The sequence below is a fragment of the Podarcis liolepis genome (genome assembly GCF_965112155.1).
Source record: "Podarcis liolepis genome assembly, chromosome: 14".
In the NCBI taxonomy this organism is placed as follows: domain Eukaryota; kingdom Metazoa; phylum Chordata; class Lepidosauria; order Squamata; family Lacertidae; genus Podarcis; species Podarcis liolepis.
In genome coordinates, this window is record NC_139569.1 from 27,185,510 (window position 1) to 27,202,215 (window position 16,706).

Here is a 16,706-nt window from a genome sequence, read left to right on the forward strand (position 1 = left end):
CTTACCCAAATCTTGGCTGAACTGGCCTCCTCTCCACTGAAGTTTCCTTCTGGAGAGGGTTTCTCCAGATGAGATTAGACCCCACCCCACCTGCCTACCCTGTTTAGAATTTGATGCTGCATCCAAAATAACTGGGGAGCCCCCAAGGCTCCAGCCCCTCCTTACATCCATATCTTCACAGTAGGTGGAGTAGGCACCATACTGCAGCCGGCACTGGTGGCTGACATCGTAGAGGACTCCCGGAGGGATGGAGGGGAAGTCGATCACATCTTTGGCCGGTGGGTCATCCAGGCAGAGCCCCCAGCCCCGGCTGTGGAGAGGAAGACCCAAATAAAAGGGGTGAACACAAAGCCATGGGTTGCTGAATTAGCCAAAGGCCTGGGAGAAGGGGTGTGTTTTCACCTGGTACCTAAAGATATGCAACAAAGGCTTTATAGGTCAAAACCAGCGCTCTGAATTGGGCCTGGAAACAAACTGGCAGCCAGTGCAGCTGGGCCAGGATCGGTGTAATATGCTCAAAACTGTCTTGCCCAAGTGAGCAACCAGGCGACCAAATTCTGCACCAGCTGAAGTTTCCCAACAGTCTTCAGAGGCAGCCGCACATATAACATGTTGCAGTACAGTGGTACCTCGGGTTACATACGCTTCAGGTTACAGACTCCACTAACCCAGAAATAGTACCTCGGGTTAAGAACTTTGCTTCGGGATGAGAACAGAAATCGGGCTCCGGCAGCGTGGCGGCAGTGGGAGGCCCCATTAGCTAAAGTGGTGCTTCAGGTTAAGAACAGTTTCAGGTTAAGAACAGACCTCTGGAACGAATTAAGTACTTAACCTGAGGTACCACTGTAATCTACCCTAGGTTACCAGGACATTGATGACGGACGTTAGGCTATCGCTGTCTGGATAGGGGCAGAGTTGGGCCACCAGCTGAAGCTGATGGAAGGTACTACACGCCAGCAAAGCCACCTGAATTTCCAGCTTGGCTTGAGCCCCAGGACCTCTTATCTGACACAATGGCCTCTGCAAGCAGACCTGGAGCCTTTAGGCAGGGTTGCACCTCATTCCCAAGTGAGCCCAAGGCAAGGCCTGAATGGCTTGGCTCATTCACTGCCTTGGAGCCACGGGCCTGAAATCTGGGCGAAGGTGCTGGTTGCTTGCTCTGTCACAAGAAATAGCAAGAAAAGGGCTGACAAGCAGCTGGACTGCAGCTGCTGCCCTCACAACCTCTGTGGTTCTTTTCTACAAGAGCCAAAGCGGGGAAGAGCAGCTGGGCCAAGCAGGAGCTGACAGACAGACCCCCAATCCCCAGGCGCTTGGCTTAAGTGCCCTGGGGGGAGGCAGGAATTGGCAGCAAGGAGGCGTTAAAAATAAACAATGCCGGAGGAAAGAATTTGGCACAACTTTTCCAAGAGGACCAGTCTCATCTGGGACAGGGCTGGAGTCCACACTTAGAAGCACAGGGCCAAGGCAGAGCCAAGCCCCTCCTTGATCAAGGCTTTAACTGTTTATCTCTCATTCATGTAACCCACACACTGTTCGATTCTGAGTGTCGACCCACATACGGCCACCCAGTGATGCAGTGTTATGCGACCCCCGAGTCAAAGAGATAAATAACTATTCAACCTTTAGAAGACACCTGAAGGCAGCTCTGTATAGGGAAGGTTTTTTTAAAAAATGTTTAATTGTTTTATTATGTTTTTATATGTGTTGGAAGCCACCCAGTGTGGCTGGGGCAACTCAGTCTGATGGGTAGGGTATAAATAGTAAAAGATACTATTGTTATTGTTGTTATTATTGAATAGGACGTCCTTATTTTCATCAGATAAATGTTGGAGGATATGGGATCAGGGTGAGGGGCAAATTTCTGCAGTGGGGTCCCTGCTTCAAGCCTCCTAGAACTGCCTCATCAGCATGAAAAGGAAACTTTTCGGCCACTGTGTGCTTCAAAGTTAAGCATTGAGAACCAAGAAAAGACAGGTGGGCCTTCCGTTTCAAGAGAGCGGGGTGCAAGTTCTCCTACGTACCATAAAACTTCAATGAAAACACAACTGAAGTCACCTGAAAGAAGATCTTGGAGCTCCCCAAATAATTTGCCCATGCACATGCACAGAAAATAGTAGATCCAAGTCTATTTTTCCCAGCCAGAACTTGCCAGAACTCAGTTCCAGCACCTCTGAAGAGGGCACCATTGCCATTATAAGAGAACAAGGGAGGTGTTCATGGTGAGTCCCTGCACCTCTTTTTCTAGAAACATAGCACTGAGCAGAACTACCTGAAAGGCAACGCACGGAGATCTGCCCTGGTCATTGCAATGCATCTTTAATTATTATTATTGTATGCTTATGGGATTATTGCATAATCTTCAAAACGGCATAGGTGTGAACGGGCACAGGTGTGACTATCATTTGCAGTGTGCCTTTCCTGCAGAAGTCCACGGCTTGTGACTCAGTCGGTAGAGCACTAGACTCTTAGTCTCAGAGTTGAGGGTTCAAGCCCCACATTAGGCAAGAGTCCTTAGACTAGAGGACCCTTGCAGTCTGTTCCAACTCTACAGTTCTATGATTCTATGGCTCATAATTCAAAAACCACCAAAAGCCTAAAGGGGCACTGACTGCAGGAGCCCTCTCTGCTGATGTCAGCACCCGAGAAGGTCTGTAGGGAAGGAGACGATTTTTCAGGTATTTGGGGCTTAAGTCGCTTCATTGACCCAAATGCCCCAATGCCTTGCCCCACCCCTCCAACACACACAGAGTGAACAATGACCCCTGCATCACAGCCACGGCTATCGAGAGCTATGTCAATGGTAATGGCCCCTCAGACTTACTCGAGGAAGCGGGTGATGTACTCCCTGCTGCAGTGGGACCAGGTGAGTGGCGAGGTGTCGTACAGGAGCTGTGGAGACATGATGAAAGGTCTTTTCCCAACTGGCTCACAGTCATTGCCGCTTCCGTCATGCTGAATCCCAAAACTGTAAGAGCACAGCCCCGCAAAGGGGGAGGTGAGCCACGCGCCCAGAGACACGACCGCAAAGGAGCTTCAAGGGGGCACCCCAAGATCCGGGACGGAAGCCAAATTCGCATCCACACACCCCAGGGCGGGAGTCTTCCCTCCCCGAGCCTTTGAGGGATCAGTCTTGACCGACCGAGTGCTCTCCAGAGGGGTTGAGACTACAATACTCATCAGCCCCAGCCAGCAGGGTCATGTGACACTGGGGCCATGCTGTCTGTGGGAAGAGGGAGGTAGTAGACTCTAAATCAGGGGTCGGCAAGGTTTACCGGCCATGGGCTGGATCACTTCCACGGAGATCGTCCGTGGGCCGGACTGGCGCAGCATGACGCCAGAAATTGCGTCTGTGCGTGTCCACAGCACCGGAAATTGCTTCTGCACATGTCCAGATGCCGAAAATCACATCTGCACAGAAGCGCTTTTCGGTGTCTAGACGCGATTTCCAGTTTCTGTGCGTGCACAGACGCAATTTCTGGTGCCGCTCAGCAAGTCCCCACGCTGCACCAGTTTAGTGCAGCGCGTGGGGGACTCGCCGAGCAGGCAGCTTGGTTCAGGGGTGGTTAGTGGGCCAGTAAAATGGTCTTTGTGGGCCGCATCCAGCCCGCGGACTGCATGTTGCCGACCCCTACTCTAAATGCAGCATTCCCTGACCTGGTGACCTCCAGATGTTTTGGACTACAACTCCCATCAGCCCCAGCTCAAGCCCTCAAGCAGGGTCTGAGCACCAGAGCCCTTTCTCCTCCTGTGTTCCGCAGCAACTGGCATTCAAAAGCATTGCTGCCTCCAACTGTGGAGGCAAAGCATGGGCATTGTGCCTAATAGCCATCAATAGTCCTCCACAAATTTGTCAAACCCATTTTTTAAAGCATCTAGATTGGTGGCCATCACTTTATCCTGTGGGAGGGAGTTCCACAGTTCAGCTATGCATTGTGTGATCGAGTGCTGCCCCTTCAGTACCTGTGTCCAAGTTCGTGAGCCACAGTGAAGGCCAAAGGGAGCCCCGTGTCCTCGTTGATGTTGCAGCTCCTGTGAGGCTGGCACATGCCGGAGACGTGAGACAGGCCGAGAGTCTCACAGGGACGGTTCATGGCGGCACAGAGGTCTTTCCTTCCCCAGGCAGGCAGGAAACACACACATGAGGAAAAAGAGGCAGCAATCAGCCTGGTGTGTTTGCATAAAGGGCTGTGCAGAGGTTCTATCACATCCCCTTTTAATTGCATATTCATTCCAATCTGAGTAGATAACAGTCAGTGTAATGTAGCTGTTAGACCTGGGAGATCAGGGTTCGAATCCCCACTTGGCCAGGAAGCTCACTGGGTGACCTTGGTTCAATCCCTCCCCCTCAGCCGAAAGTATGTGGGAGGGTACTTGAATTGATAATGAAAAAATTAACACACTGCTTGTGTACTGTTTACTGCATATGAAACTTAATGTACCACTGGACAAGTTACTGTAGTTATATGTTGTTTTTGTATTTACATGAAAACCAATAAAAATTATTTGGAGGGGTGGGGTGGGGAAGACGAGCAGGAGAACCAATAATGATGATGATAATGATGATAATAATAATAATAATTTATTATCATCATCATCATCATCATCATTTATACCCCGCCCATCTGGCTGGGCTTCCCCAGCCACTCTGGGCAGCTTCCAACAAAATATTAAAATATTAAAAGATGCTATATATATGTAAGAAATAAAACAAACAAACCTGGTGCCCTCCAGATGTTCACAGAATTGTGGAGTTGGAAGGCACCCCAAGGGTCATCTAGTCCAACCCCCTAAAATGCAGGAATCCTGCCCACAGCCGTCCCTGGGTGGGCTTGAACCACCAACCTTCTGGTTAACAGCCAGATTCACAGACCCAATGCACCACACAGGCTCCATGTTGCATGATGCCTCCAGCTCTCTTTACCACCCAAATCGTTGGCTCTGCCAGCTGGGACCGAAGGGATCTAGAAACCTACGACATCAGTGGGGAACCACATGGGATGCCCTTGTTCGTAGCACATGGACTTACCACTCAGAGACCTAAGAAAATGTTGGGCGGTTTATAAATGCCTTCAAAGAAATGCGTGGTAGCGCCAATGCAGAGCCTGAGCAGAGCTATACCTTGTGAGCAGGACAGCCACGTCGTGGTGCAGCGGATGGTCGTCCCCCTTCACATTGATGGCCTTCTGCCATTTGCAGAAACTCCTCAAGGTGTTGTCTGCATGGTGAGTGATTTTCAGGTCGTCCTACAGAAATGGAGATGAGATACTTTGGTCCAACCCCACCTGTGCCCAGTTTTGGGCATCACTATTTAAGAAGGATGTTGACCAGCTGGAAGGTTTTGCAGAAGAGGAGGACCAGGATGATCAAGGGCCTGGAAGTCAAGCCTTATGAGAAACAGTTGATGGAGAAGGGTATGTTTAGTCTGGAGAAGAAGAGACTGAGAGGAGGTATGATAGCCATCTTCCAATATCGGAAGGGCTGCCCGCCACATGGAAGATGGAGCAAGTTCTGCTGCTCCAGAGGGGAAGACTGGAACCAATGGATTCAAATGACAAGAAAGGAGATTCTGACTAAATATTAGGATAAAATTTCCGTTAGCAAAAGTGGAACAGACTCCCTCGGAAGGTGGTGGACTCTCTCCATCAGTGGGGGTTTTAAAGCAGAGGTTGGCTGGCCATCTGTCAGGGATCCTTTACCTGTGACTCCTGCACTGCAGAGTGTTGGTCTACATGACCCTTGAGGTCCCTTTCAACTCTTCAATTCTATGATTCTATGCTTTGCGCTGTATTCCTGTTTAGCATTCCATCAGGACACACTTTGGGGGCATTCCCATTACTCTGTGTCCTCCACCTTATTATTTAAGGTAAAGGTAAAGGGACCCCTGACCATTAGGTCCAGTCGTGGCCGACTCTGGGGTTGCGGCACTCATCTCGCTTTATTGGCTGAGGGAGCCGGCGTTTGTCTGCAGACAGCTTCCAGGTCATGTGGCCAGCATGACTAAGCCGCTTCTGGCGAACCAGAGCAGCGCACGGAAACGCCGTTTACCTTCCCTATTTATCTACTTGCACTTTGACGTGCTTTCGAACTGCTAGGTTGGCAGGAGCAGGGACCGAGCAACAGGAGCTCACCCCGTCGCGGGGATTCGAACCGCCGACCTTCTGATTGGCAAGTCCTAGGCTTTGTGATTTAACCCACAGTTCCACCTGCGTCCCAGCACTCTGTGTCCTCCACCTTATTATTTACAAAGCTCCTAAAAGGGTCAGATACTAAACAGGCCTTTGCCAAGCAGCTGCACTCTCCAGACATTTTGGACTATGATTTCCAGCAGCCCCGGCCAGCGTTTCAAGAGATCCTGGGCCTCGTGTATCGCATCACTGATGTGCCTATTGGTGTCATTGCCCTGAGCATCATCTCTTGCCGTTGGTCCAGCCCTGCCTTGAAGATTCCCCCTCCCCAATAATTGCATGCATAAGCACACAATACAAGCACATAACATCTCCTCCCAACACACCCCAGCAGCCTAATCTGCACAGAAATGCACACACCCATAGACAAATTAGAAGACTCGAGCATGAAGGACCCTCATCGCTGCAAACCACTGCCTTTCTAGAAACACTTCCTGCCTTTCACAGAGGCAGCGCTAGGCTGACAGGGGAAGCCTGAAAAGGCCACTGAAATTGCTTCAGGGAGAAATTGCTATGTGGTCTGTGGGTTGTGCAGAAAGGCACCTAAATTCCCAGAGGCCTGTTCAACCTAATTGCAGAAAGTTGCTCCTATATCCTGTGATGTGCTGGCAGGAACAGAAGGTGTACTAGCTAACCTCTGAATCATAGAATTGTAGAGACAAGAGGGACCCAAACGGTCATCTAGTCCTACCCCCTGCAATGTAGAATTCACAGCTAAATGCTTCTGTTATTATTATATTTCTTTATATACCACATTTTCCCCAGACCAGAACTCAAGGCAGCTTACACAAATAAAAAACGATGCAGATAAAATGCAAAAAGCTAAAAGCGTATAGAATGCAATTGTTAAAAAGTAATTAAACTAATAAAATAATAATAATAATAAACACCTGAATCAATTAAAATACAGATAATGAAAACAGCACAGCAGTATTAAAAGCCTCTTTGTACCTCTTCTTCTTCCAGGAAGATAAGGCGCACAATGGAAACATGGATAGGGTTCCCAATGCTGGCATCGTGGAACATTCCGGCCACCTGTGCCAAAGGAGAAACAGAGCTGATGAAGGCTCAGGGGGTGGAGGGTGGGAAGACCCCGCTATCACCACACTCCCTTTGTAACTCGCACTCATTCATTGGATTTATATCCCACCTTTTTCTCCAAGCAATACATGCTTCTCCCCCTCCTCATTCAAACCCCTGTGAGGTAGGCTGGACTGAGAAAGGCAGTGGCCGGCCCAAGGTCACCCAGTTAGCTTCATAGCCAAGTGGGGATTTGAACCCTGGTCTCTCAGGTCTTAGTCTGGCATTCTAACCACCATGCTACACTTGGTCCTCAGAAGATCAAGGCTGGTGTTCAACGCAAGTCCTGCTCAGAGCAGACCCACTGAAGCTGATGAACCCGACATAGGGCTCATCCATGCTTCCGTCTGCCCCACTGCTTTCCTCTGGGGAAAGCGGCAGTTTGGCGCTGAATTGGAATAAACAGCAATAGGATTTTACACAGATTGCCTTTTCTGCTGATTTAGAGTTAAGAAGTGATAAAAATTTCACACACAGTTACAGTCGTACCTTGGAAGTCGAACGGAATCTGTTCCGGAAGTCTGTTCGACTTCCAAAACGTTCAGAAACCAAAGCATGGCTTCTGATTGGCTGCAGGAAGCTCCTGAAGCCAATCGGAAGCTGCAGAAGCCCCATTGGACATTCAGCTTCCAAAAGAACGTTCGAAAACCAGAACACTCCGGGTTTCGATTGTTTGATCATTCGGGAGCCAATTTGTTCAGGAGCCAAGGTGTTTGAGATCCAAGGTACGACTGTACCTATAACAATGTTACATTAATATGAATGTTACTAATATATAGAAATCAGTATCAATTCATTTTTCTTCTGACACACTCTCCCTCACAGTCTCTGGGTTCTCGCCCAAGGTCCAACAAACTCTCAGTTCACCCACAAAAGTCTCACAACAGCAGAGATCACCCTAGTCTCTCACTCCAGACGTGTTACTATCTTCTTTAGTGGGTTCTGCAAACCACTACAGTGGACGCTCGGGTTGCGAATGTGATCTGTGCGGGAGGCACGTTCGCAACCCACAGCGTTCGCAACCCTCAGTGCCGTGTCTGTGCATGCGTGGGTTGCGATTTGGCTCTTCTGCACATACGCAAAGCGTGATTTAGCGCATCTGCACATGCGCCGAAACCCAGAAGTAACCTGTTCCGGTACTTCCAGGTTCGTTGTGGTGCGCAACCCGAAAATGCACAACCTGAAGCATCTGTAAGCCAAGGTATGACTGTATTCTGAATAATACTTTTTATGGGGTAGGGGGCATTAGGGATGAGTTTATGGGACCAAAGAGGAATTGGCCTGGAAACGTTTGGAAACCACTGGTCTAGTGCACTGAACAGCTTTCCCCACCCAGCACAAAGACTAGTTCTCTCTCTCCCACCCCTGAAGGACTCACCATGTTCATGACCGTCAGGACGTACTTCTCGACGTTCTCGCTGCCATGATACTTGACCATCTTGGTGTCGGCCACCACCAGGGTCTCCACCCACTTCTCCTTGCTGACAGAGCGCTGCTTGATCCGCCGCTTCCTCCGCCGCTTCTCCTCCCACTTCTCTCTCTGCTTCTCAGAGGTCTCGAGGCTTTCTTGGAGGTTGAGAGGAGAAGATGAGAGGATGCCTGGGACCCTCTGCTGCTGCTGCTCTGCAAGCTGGTCAGCCTTGAAGCATCTGGGTCCCTTCAACAGGGGTATGGGTCCATCTGTGCCCTACAGATGTGGTTGGACTCCATCTCCCATCACCACTCATGACCACTAAGGGCAGCAGGCTTGGGAAGGCTGATGTCACTCAAGGATGGGGAACCTGAAGTTCTCCAGATGTTCTTCAGCTTCCACTCCTAACACTGCCATCTGACCATGCTGGTTTGGACTGGTAGAAGCTGATGTCCAACAGGCTTCCAACCCCTGGATCTATACCATCTTCCCACTCAAATAATGGGATCCAACATACCTCTTTCCTTTGCCACATGGATGCATGCCCACCACCCAACTTTGATTCTCCAGGCAAGTTTTTGCTGTAGTCCAGGGCTGGGGAAACTTTGGCTCTCCAGATGTTACTGAACTACAACTTCCAGCAGCCAGCATAGTCCAACTGTAGGGGTGATGGGAGTTGTAGTTCAGAAAAGCTTCTGAAGCCATGTTTTGAATGGCGGGGGGGGGGGATCCTAAAAGCAACAGGGGCAAACTCTCACCCCCAAGCGAGGCTGCCTTCAGATGGAAAGTGTTTACTGTAGTGGTACAGTATCCGTGGCTAATCAGTGTCTCGACTCAAAGTGAAATCTACAAATTAGATCCTCCCAGACAAGATGGGAGGCCCAAAGTGCAATCAAAACCCACCGAGAACATCCCCCAATTTGCTCCAGAGACTTTCCCCACCCAGCAGCAACATAGATGGAGATTTTTAGGAGCTGCATGGTATGAAGAAAACCTTGCCCTTTGGGGAATGCCCAGTCAGGGCTGCACCATCTTGCACACAATCCCCGCTCTCTCTTCCAGCCTTTGAACTGCGGTCACGGTCAATTAGGCAGCTGGAAAGTGAACTTTGGAAACAACTCCCCTGCAAAAATGCAGAAAATGCTCTTCTGAATTGTGTCCAAAAGATTTTGGACAGCCTTCCCCAACCTGGTGCCCTTCAGATGTTTTGGACTACAACCCCCACCTGCCCCAGCCAGCACAAACATATTTTTCCCACATTTGTTTTGGAGGCACATTGCTTCTAAAGTTCTCTTTTCATCCATGCTGGCTGGGGCTGATGAGAGTGTAGTCCAAACATCTGGAGGGTACCAGGTTGGGGAAGTCTGTATTTAGAGCTCAAAAGGTCAAAACCAGCCCTGGTCTGCTTAGCAGAGCCATAGCTGAAAACATGTTCCCAGGAATTTCCATTAAGAAGCATGGATTCAACATTTCTCTGGATAAAAAGTCCCCCGCTACAGACTTGATTCTGCTTTTCTCACCCACGACTGCTGTTCACATTGACACGCACATTCATGTGAGCAGCATTCATGCCGTTAATGTCACATCTAGGCGACATATAATGTGAATTTTCGAATAACAAAGTCAGCATGCAATCTCGGGGAGGAAAGTAAGCAAGCTAACACATTAGGAAGCTTCCTTCAGCCAACAAATCATTTGCGAACCAGGAGGAGGGGGGAGTTACCTTGGACCCCACACATCCTGACAACAGCAGACTGCTTCCTGTCTTGTTTCGTGTTCACGACCGAAATAAACTCTTCGGCTTCATAATCTGGGACGTGGCGTCTATATATCCTGTGGGGATGGGCCGCCTTCTCCCTGGAGTTGCTCTCAGGCAGTGGCTCGATAAAGAAGTCTTCGTTAGCCAGCCGGAAGACTCCTTTCTGGAGATGACAAGAGTCATCATCACTATGGTACATCAGTTTCCAAGTCTTAAGAGTTTGCAGATGTGGTTGCAAATAACATAAGAACATAAGAAGAGCCTGCTGGGTGAAGCCAATGACCTATCTAGTCCAGGAACCTGTTATATAATAAATAAATAAACCTGACTATAATAAAACCTTTCAGGGTTGGACCGTCACTGAGAGTCGAATGAGACTCCCAACATCAGTGGTCTCAGAATCTAATGTGTGTTGCACATGATCTCTTCTGCAAAGCTTTCCAGGGCACGGCATGCAGGAGTCTTGTTTGTTTCCTTTAATCACAATATCTAAGAATAAAACATTACTTTTTTTAAAAAAGGAAAAAGAACCTGAAAAGGAGACGAGACTTATAATTACCTTTACTCGTGCCGAACAACAATTGCCAAACCAGATGTTGTACAAAAACATAACAAAAGAGGGATGTTGAACTGAAGGTCAGCGGCATTTATAACTTGCCATTAAGGAAGTTTCCAACTCTACAATGCATCAAAGCCACCAGGTCAGTTTTTAAGCCAGGCTTCCCCAACCTAGTGCCCTCCAGGTGTCTTGGACTACAACTCCCATCAGTCGCAGTCATGATGAGAACACAGCCATGCTGGCTGGGGCTAATGATGTTGAGTTGATGGGAGCTGTGGTCCAAAACACCTGGAAGGCACCAGGTTGGTGAAGGCATTAGAATCACAGAATCATAGAATTGTAGAGTTGGAAGGGACCCCAAGGGTCATCTAGTCCTCTACAGTGCAGGAATCTCAGCTAAAGCATCCTTGACAGATGGCCATCCAACCTCCGCTTATAAACCTCCAAGGGAGGAGAGTCCACAACCTCCAGAGGGAGACTGTCCCACTGCCAAACAGCTCTTACTGTCAGAAGGTTTCCCCCTATGTTTAGTTGGACTCTCCTTTCTTGTAACTTGAAGCCATTGGTTCAAGACCTGCCCTCCAGTGTAGGAGAAAACAGCCCTTGAGATATTTGAAGATGGCTATTGCAGGGGATGGCTATTGCAGGGGGTAGAGACGCGGGTGGCACTGTGGGTTAAACCACTGAACCTGGGGCTTGCCGATCAGAAGGTCGGCGGTTCGAATCCCCGCGACGGGGTGAGCTCCCATTGCTCGGTCCCTGCTTCTGCCAACCTAGCAGGTCGAAAGCACGTCAAAGTGCAAGTAGATAAATAGGTACCACTCTGGCGGGAAGTTAAACGGCGTTTCCGTGTGCTGCTCTGGTTCGCCAGAAGTGGCTTCATCATGCTGGCCACATGACCCGGAAGCTGTACACCGGCTCCCTCGGCCAATAAAGCGAGATGAGCGCCGCAACCCCAGAGTCGGCCACGACTGGACCTAATGGTCAGGGGTCCCTTTACCTTTATTGTAGGGGGTTGGACTAGATGACCCACTGGGTCCCTTTCAACTCTGCAATTCTACGATCCGATGGTTCTACGTCTTAAGATGCAAAGAGTCCATGATGCTTACCAGCCCATCACAGGTGCTTAGAGCAGCCAATCCACTTTCTTGTTCCTGGTTCTGAACGGACCCGATCATATGACAGGAGTTCTGCTTGTAAGCCTGGATCTTGGCGTGGGCGATGCCTCCAAATCGTCTCTCACTGACGAAGCCGGGAGCCAGGAGGCGGCTGTTCAGGCTCAGGTTGAACATCAGCTCCTGCCCTCGGTGGTACAGCTTGTAGAAAGCAAGCGGGCGATTCCTCGAGGAGATGGCCCTTTTGTATAGCGAGCGGTAGGACAGGTTGTAAGAGAGGAAAAAGCCTTGCTCGTCCACCTTGACGGGGTGAACGACGTCATAGCCAGGATCTTGTGCGTCGGCAGATCCAACCCCTGCAGGAAATACTTTGGAATGATCATCTGGAAAGAGGAAGGGCCAGTCTCTCAAAGGCAGGAACAATGAACCTTCCAGGTGTTTTAGACCAGAAGCTGGTCAGCAATAACTCACAAGGCATCAGTGAACTCTTTATTCAAAGAAACAACCCAGCTCAGTCCTATTTAGCACTGCAACTCTTCCCAGCAGATCTTGCCCCAATGAGGCAGTTGTGAGGCCAGTGTTAGAAACTGAGATATAAAAGCTAGGAGCCAAGTAGCACCTTAAACCTGGATTATGGTCGCCACAAGGATATGCCTAGGCGCATTTTTTCCTACAAGGTTATGAAGCTGAAGGAAGATGTGCTGGACTCGTCAGCAGGGTCACGCCAAGGTGCCAAAGGCGATGGCACTCAAGGCTCATGGAGAAGGAACGGTCGGGGAGTCTGACTGTCAGGAGCCTTCTCTGCCCCTTAACATTGGGGTCCCTTGCCCAGAGATTTTGAGAGGCCCCTGGAGTTGGCACACCTGACCCTTGAGGTCCCTTCCAGCTCTACAGCTTTATTGTTCTTCTAAGCTGGAATTGAAGAGTCGGACACGACTAAATGACTAAACAACAACAAGCTGGAATCTGTGCTTTCCAAAGCTTTATCACCTAAGCTCTGGCTGGCAGACAGCACCTGAGAGTGCAGGTAGGCAAATCTCCAGTTTCCTCCGCTCTGTCCTCCAGAGGCCAAGAGCGGGAGATGATCCTGGCTGCTGGGTCAGGCCAAAGGGGGCCCAACTAGTCCAGCATCCTGTTCTCTCAGTGGCCAACCAGGCGCCCCTAGTGAAAGCCCACAAGTGGGACCTGAGAACAACAGCACTCTCCCCTCCTGCAGTTTCCAATCTCTGGCGTTCAACATCATGCTGCCTGAGCTAGTATATACTTTGGCCCTTGTGGCCAGTAACTACTGAAAGCGCTATCATTCATGAATGTCTTTCATCCTTTTTTAAAGGCTACTAGCCATGATGCCTATACCACCTGTAGGGAGTTGCAGGTGGGCAGAGTGCTCTTGCACTCAGGTGCTGCTCACGGGGTTTCCCTTTGGGGCATCTAGTTGGCCACTGTGAGAAGGGGGTGAAGAACTAGATGGGCCAGTGGTCTGACCCTGCAGCCAGGCTCTTCCTTCTGTTTTAAAAGCCATTGGTTTGACTTTGGGAGCCCTGGAAGTGCACTCCATTGTCTCTCGAGACAGAGGGATGCCAGCCGAAAGCCATCCAACTTGGTGGCTGTCACTGCCTCCTGCGGGAGTGAATTTCACAATTCAACTCTGCACTGCGTGAAGAACTCCTTTCTTTTCTCGGTCCTGAATCTTCCAACGTTCAGCATCACTGGGTGACCGTGAGTTCCAATGTTAGAAGGCGGGGAGGAGAACTTTTCTCTATCCACTTTCTCAACTGGGACTCCAGAAAAGCTGAGATAGATCCCTCTGATCTTCCGAGAAGGCCCAGCGGGTGCTACAAAGGAGCACCCCCCCCCTTGAATAAAAACAGGCTGCCGGATGCCAGGAGGAGAGCCTCCCAGCTCCCCCCCCCCCACAATCTTGCCACAAATATTTCCAAGGAGACAATAGATTGGGGGGGGGGGGGACGCTGCTCCAAGCAGCCTTTTGCCCAGATTCAGTCCACAAACTTCCAAAGCACCCACTGAAGTCTAGATGGCAGGCAGTGATCTTTTTAAAGGAATGCATAGAAGTTTGTTGTTGTTGTTGCTGCTGCTGCTGCTGCAAGAAGCTGCAACTTGAGCCGGGACCCCCGACTTGCCCCCGCCCCGCCACCCCCCCCCCCGATTTGGCACCGTCTCCTCCTGCACCTTTGCCTCCGCCGGCCCTTCTTGAAAAGGAACTCTGTGCATGCTCCGAGCACCCTAGCTTTGCATCCCTCCCCATGCAATCGGAACTATTCCCTGCCAGGAGCCGGGGGCTGCAGGCGAAGCCTCCAAGGGAGAAAGCAGGCGGCACAGTCCGACTCCCCACCCCGCTCCGCAGCACCCACCTGGCTTCTCGGTGCTGCCCCCCCGGCGGGCCAGGAGGGCGGCCACCAGGAGCAGCGGGAGGGCCATGCTGGGCAGGCGGCGGCGGCGGCCGGGGGGCGTCCTCAGGCTGCTGGCGGGGGGCGCCCGGCCGCCTGCTCCTCCATGCCCGGGGCTCCCGGCTTCGCGCCCTGGCCGGAGGCAGCAGCTGCACGACGCGAACGCGCTCGCCGCCGCTTCTCCTGCCCCCACGGCGGGCAGCCTGGCCGGCGGGACAGCCCTGCGACGCCGCCTGCTGGAGACCAGCCGGAACTGCGCCGCCGCGTGGCAGAAGCGCGGTCTTGCAGCTCCGCTGCAGCCAGCGTCGCCCCTTGACCTTGTCGCTGTCCATCAGCTGGGAACCCACCTTGCAGGGATGTTGTGCAGGTAAAGTGAAGAGGGAGGAGAACCACGCACGTCGCTGGCTTGGAGGAGCGGGCAGCGGGGGGAGAATGCTTCTTCCCATAATAAATATTATTATTGTTATTACTTTTGTTAATCTATTTTTTGCCCACCTATTTTCCCAGGGCGGGTTAAAGCATATTTTTTAACTTTTTAATAAAAGAACACAACTTCCATGCATAAAAATAGGGTGTGTCCTTGAAACATACACCTTGGCTTTGAAAGGTGTGCATCTTCTCCAAATGCTGTATAATGAAGGCGCCAGATGTCCCACTGCTGGGAGTGAGTTCCATACCTTAGGGGACTCCATGGAGAAGGCCCTCTTCTGGGCTGCCAACCCCCCCCCCCTGCCAAGTCTCTGAGGGCATAAGAAGACCAAGAGGAGCCCCTCTGCCACTTTCGGCACTGCAGACAGTCTGTGAGGAAGCAGGGCGGTCTCCCAGATATTTAGGGCTTACTGGGAGCAGTTAGAGGGTTCTTGATTTAAAGTTGTGCAAATCCAGGTCTTGCCTTTCTGACCGTGGAGATCCATTGAGCTTTGCTCACAGGTAAAGCACAATTCCTGTTTCCCTGTCCAGGCAGAGGTGACCCAACAGGCCAACCAAGGCCATCTCAGTGCCAGAAAAGGGCCTGAAGCCAGACTGAAATGGATCTGGTTAATCTGCCTCGTACATCCAATCGTTTTGTTTTTCAGTAATGTTTAATCTGAATGCATCTTGCCTTTCAGTCCTCCAAGACAGATTATGTAAGATAATGCACAATTTGAATATCCCATAGAAATAACTAACATTAGATTGGAACCTGATAGAAATCAGCCTTCAATAAACTGCTGCTCTCCAGATGTTTTGGACTACAACTCCCACCGTCCAGCTTACCTATGGTTTGGCCCAATGTCTGAACTGATCAAGCATGCTTTGCAGCAACAATCAGATACAGACACCATGGCTTGCACTAAATAGGATACGGCACGATGCCTGGCTTGACAAACAGGTATCTGTGGCTCAGTGGGTCAGTATGTCTGACTGTTAACCAGAAGGTTGGTGGTTCGAGGCCACCCAGGGACGGCTGTGGGTGGGATTCCTACATTGCAGGGGTTGGACTAGATCAGGGGTCTGCAACCCGTGGCTCCGGAGCCGCATGTGGCTCTTTTACACCTTTGCCGCGGCTCCGGGGCGGATACTAGCGAGGGGAGGAGGCACATTGTGCGCCCCGACACTCCCCACTGTGGTGGGCGCTGTACTGGCTGTGACGTCGCATGGGGGCAGTGTGTGCGTTAGTCACACACCGTCCCGACATCACCTTCCCGCCCACCCACCCGCTACATTGTAAGGGGCATGTACGCTGGTCACTGCATTAAAAGGAGCCATGTACGCTGGTCACTGTTTTGAAGGGGAGTGAAAAACACACACACAAAAAAAGGTAACTTGTTAATTTAATGTTTATTTCTATGAGGAGGAGTAATTCTGAGGGGTCAAACAAAGAAATAATAATAAAAAGTGACAAAAAAGTTATTTTTATAATGACGAGTTTTGCGGCTCCCAGTTGTTTTTTTCTTCGGAAACGGGTCCAAGTGGCTCTTTTTGTCTTAAAGGTTGCAGACCCCTGGACTAGATGGCCCTTGGGGTATATTTCAACTCTACAATTCTACAAAACCATAACTATGGCTGCAGCTTTGCCTCCAGAGACTGAGGTGCAATGGAAACAGGGAGTGCTGAGCATGTGGAACACCAACGCAGTCAGCAGTGATAAAATGTGGTTTGCCTGTCCATTTGGAAGCTGGAAGCACTTGGGTATTGTGTCCATT

The 16,706-nt window shown here is 50.5% G+C and overlaps 1 protein-coding gene across 2 annotated transcripts in view; it reads right to left on the bottom strand.

Moving 5' to 3' along the window:
- Positions 1-14,669, bottom strand: part of ADAMTS7 (ADAM metallopeptidase with thrombospondin type 1 motif 7) — a 65,783-nt gene extending 51,114 nt beyond the window's left edge. Inside the window, exons 1-9 of one of the 2 annotated variants that reach the window (XM_083474969.1) lie at positions 14,485-14,669; positions 12,107-12,468; positions 10,403-10,601; positions 8,647-8,834; positions 7,140-7,223; positions 5,122-5,246; positions 3,964-4,113; positions 2,825-2,968; positions 166-310 (exon numbers count right to left, since the gene is read on the bottom strand). In XM_083474969.1, the coding sequence (XP_083331095.1) occupies positions 166-310; positions 2,825-2,968; positions 3,964-4,113; positions 5,122-5,246; positions 7,140-7,223; positions 8,647-8,834; positions 10,403-10,601; positions 12,107-12,468; positions 14,485-14,551 (1,464 nt within the window). In that variant the 5' untranslated portion in view covers positions 14,552-14,669. Of the gene's footprint in view, positions 1-165; positions 311-2,824; positions 2,969-3,963; positions 4,114-5,121; positions 5,247-7,139; positions 7,224-8,646; positions 8,835-10,402; positions 10,602-12,106; positions 12,496-14,484 lie in introns of both variants that reach the window. The other variant, XM_083474968.1, reaches the window with a different exon arrangement.
- Between the last annotated feature and the right edge of the window lie 2,037 nt (positions 14,670-16,706).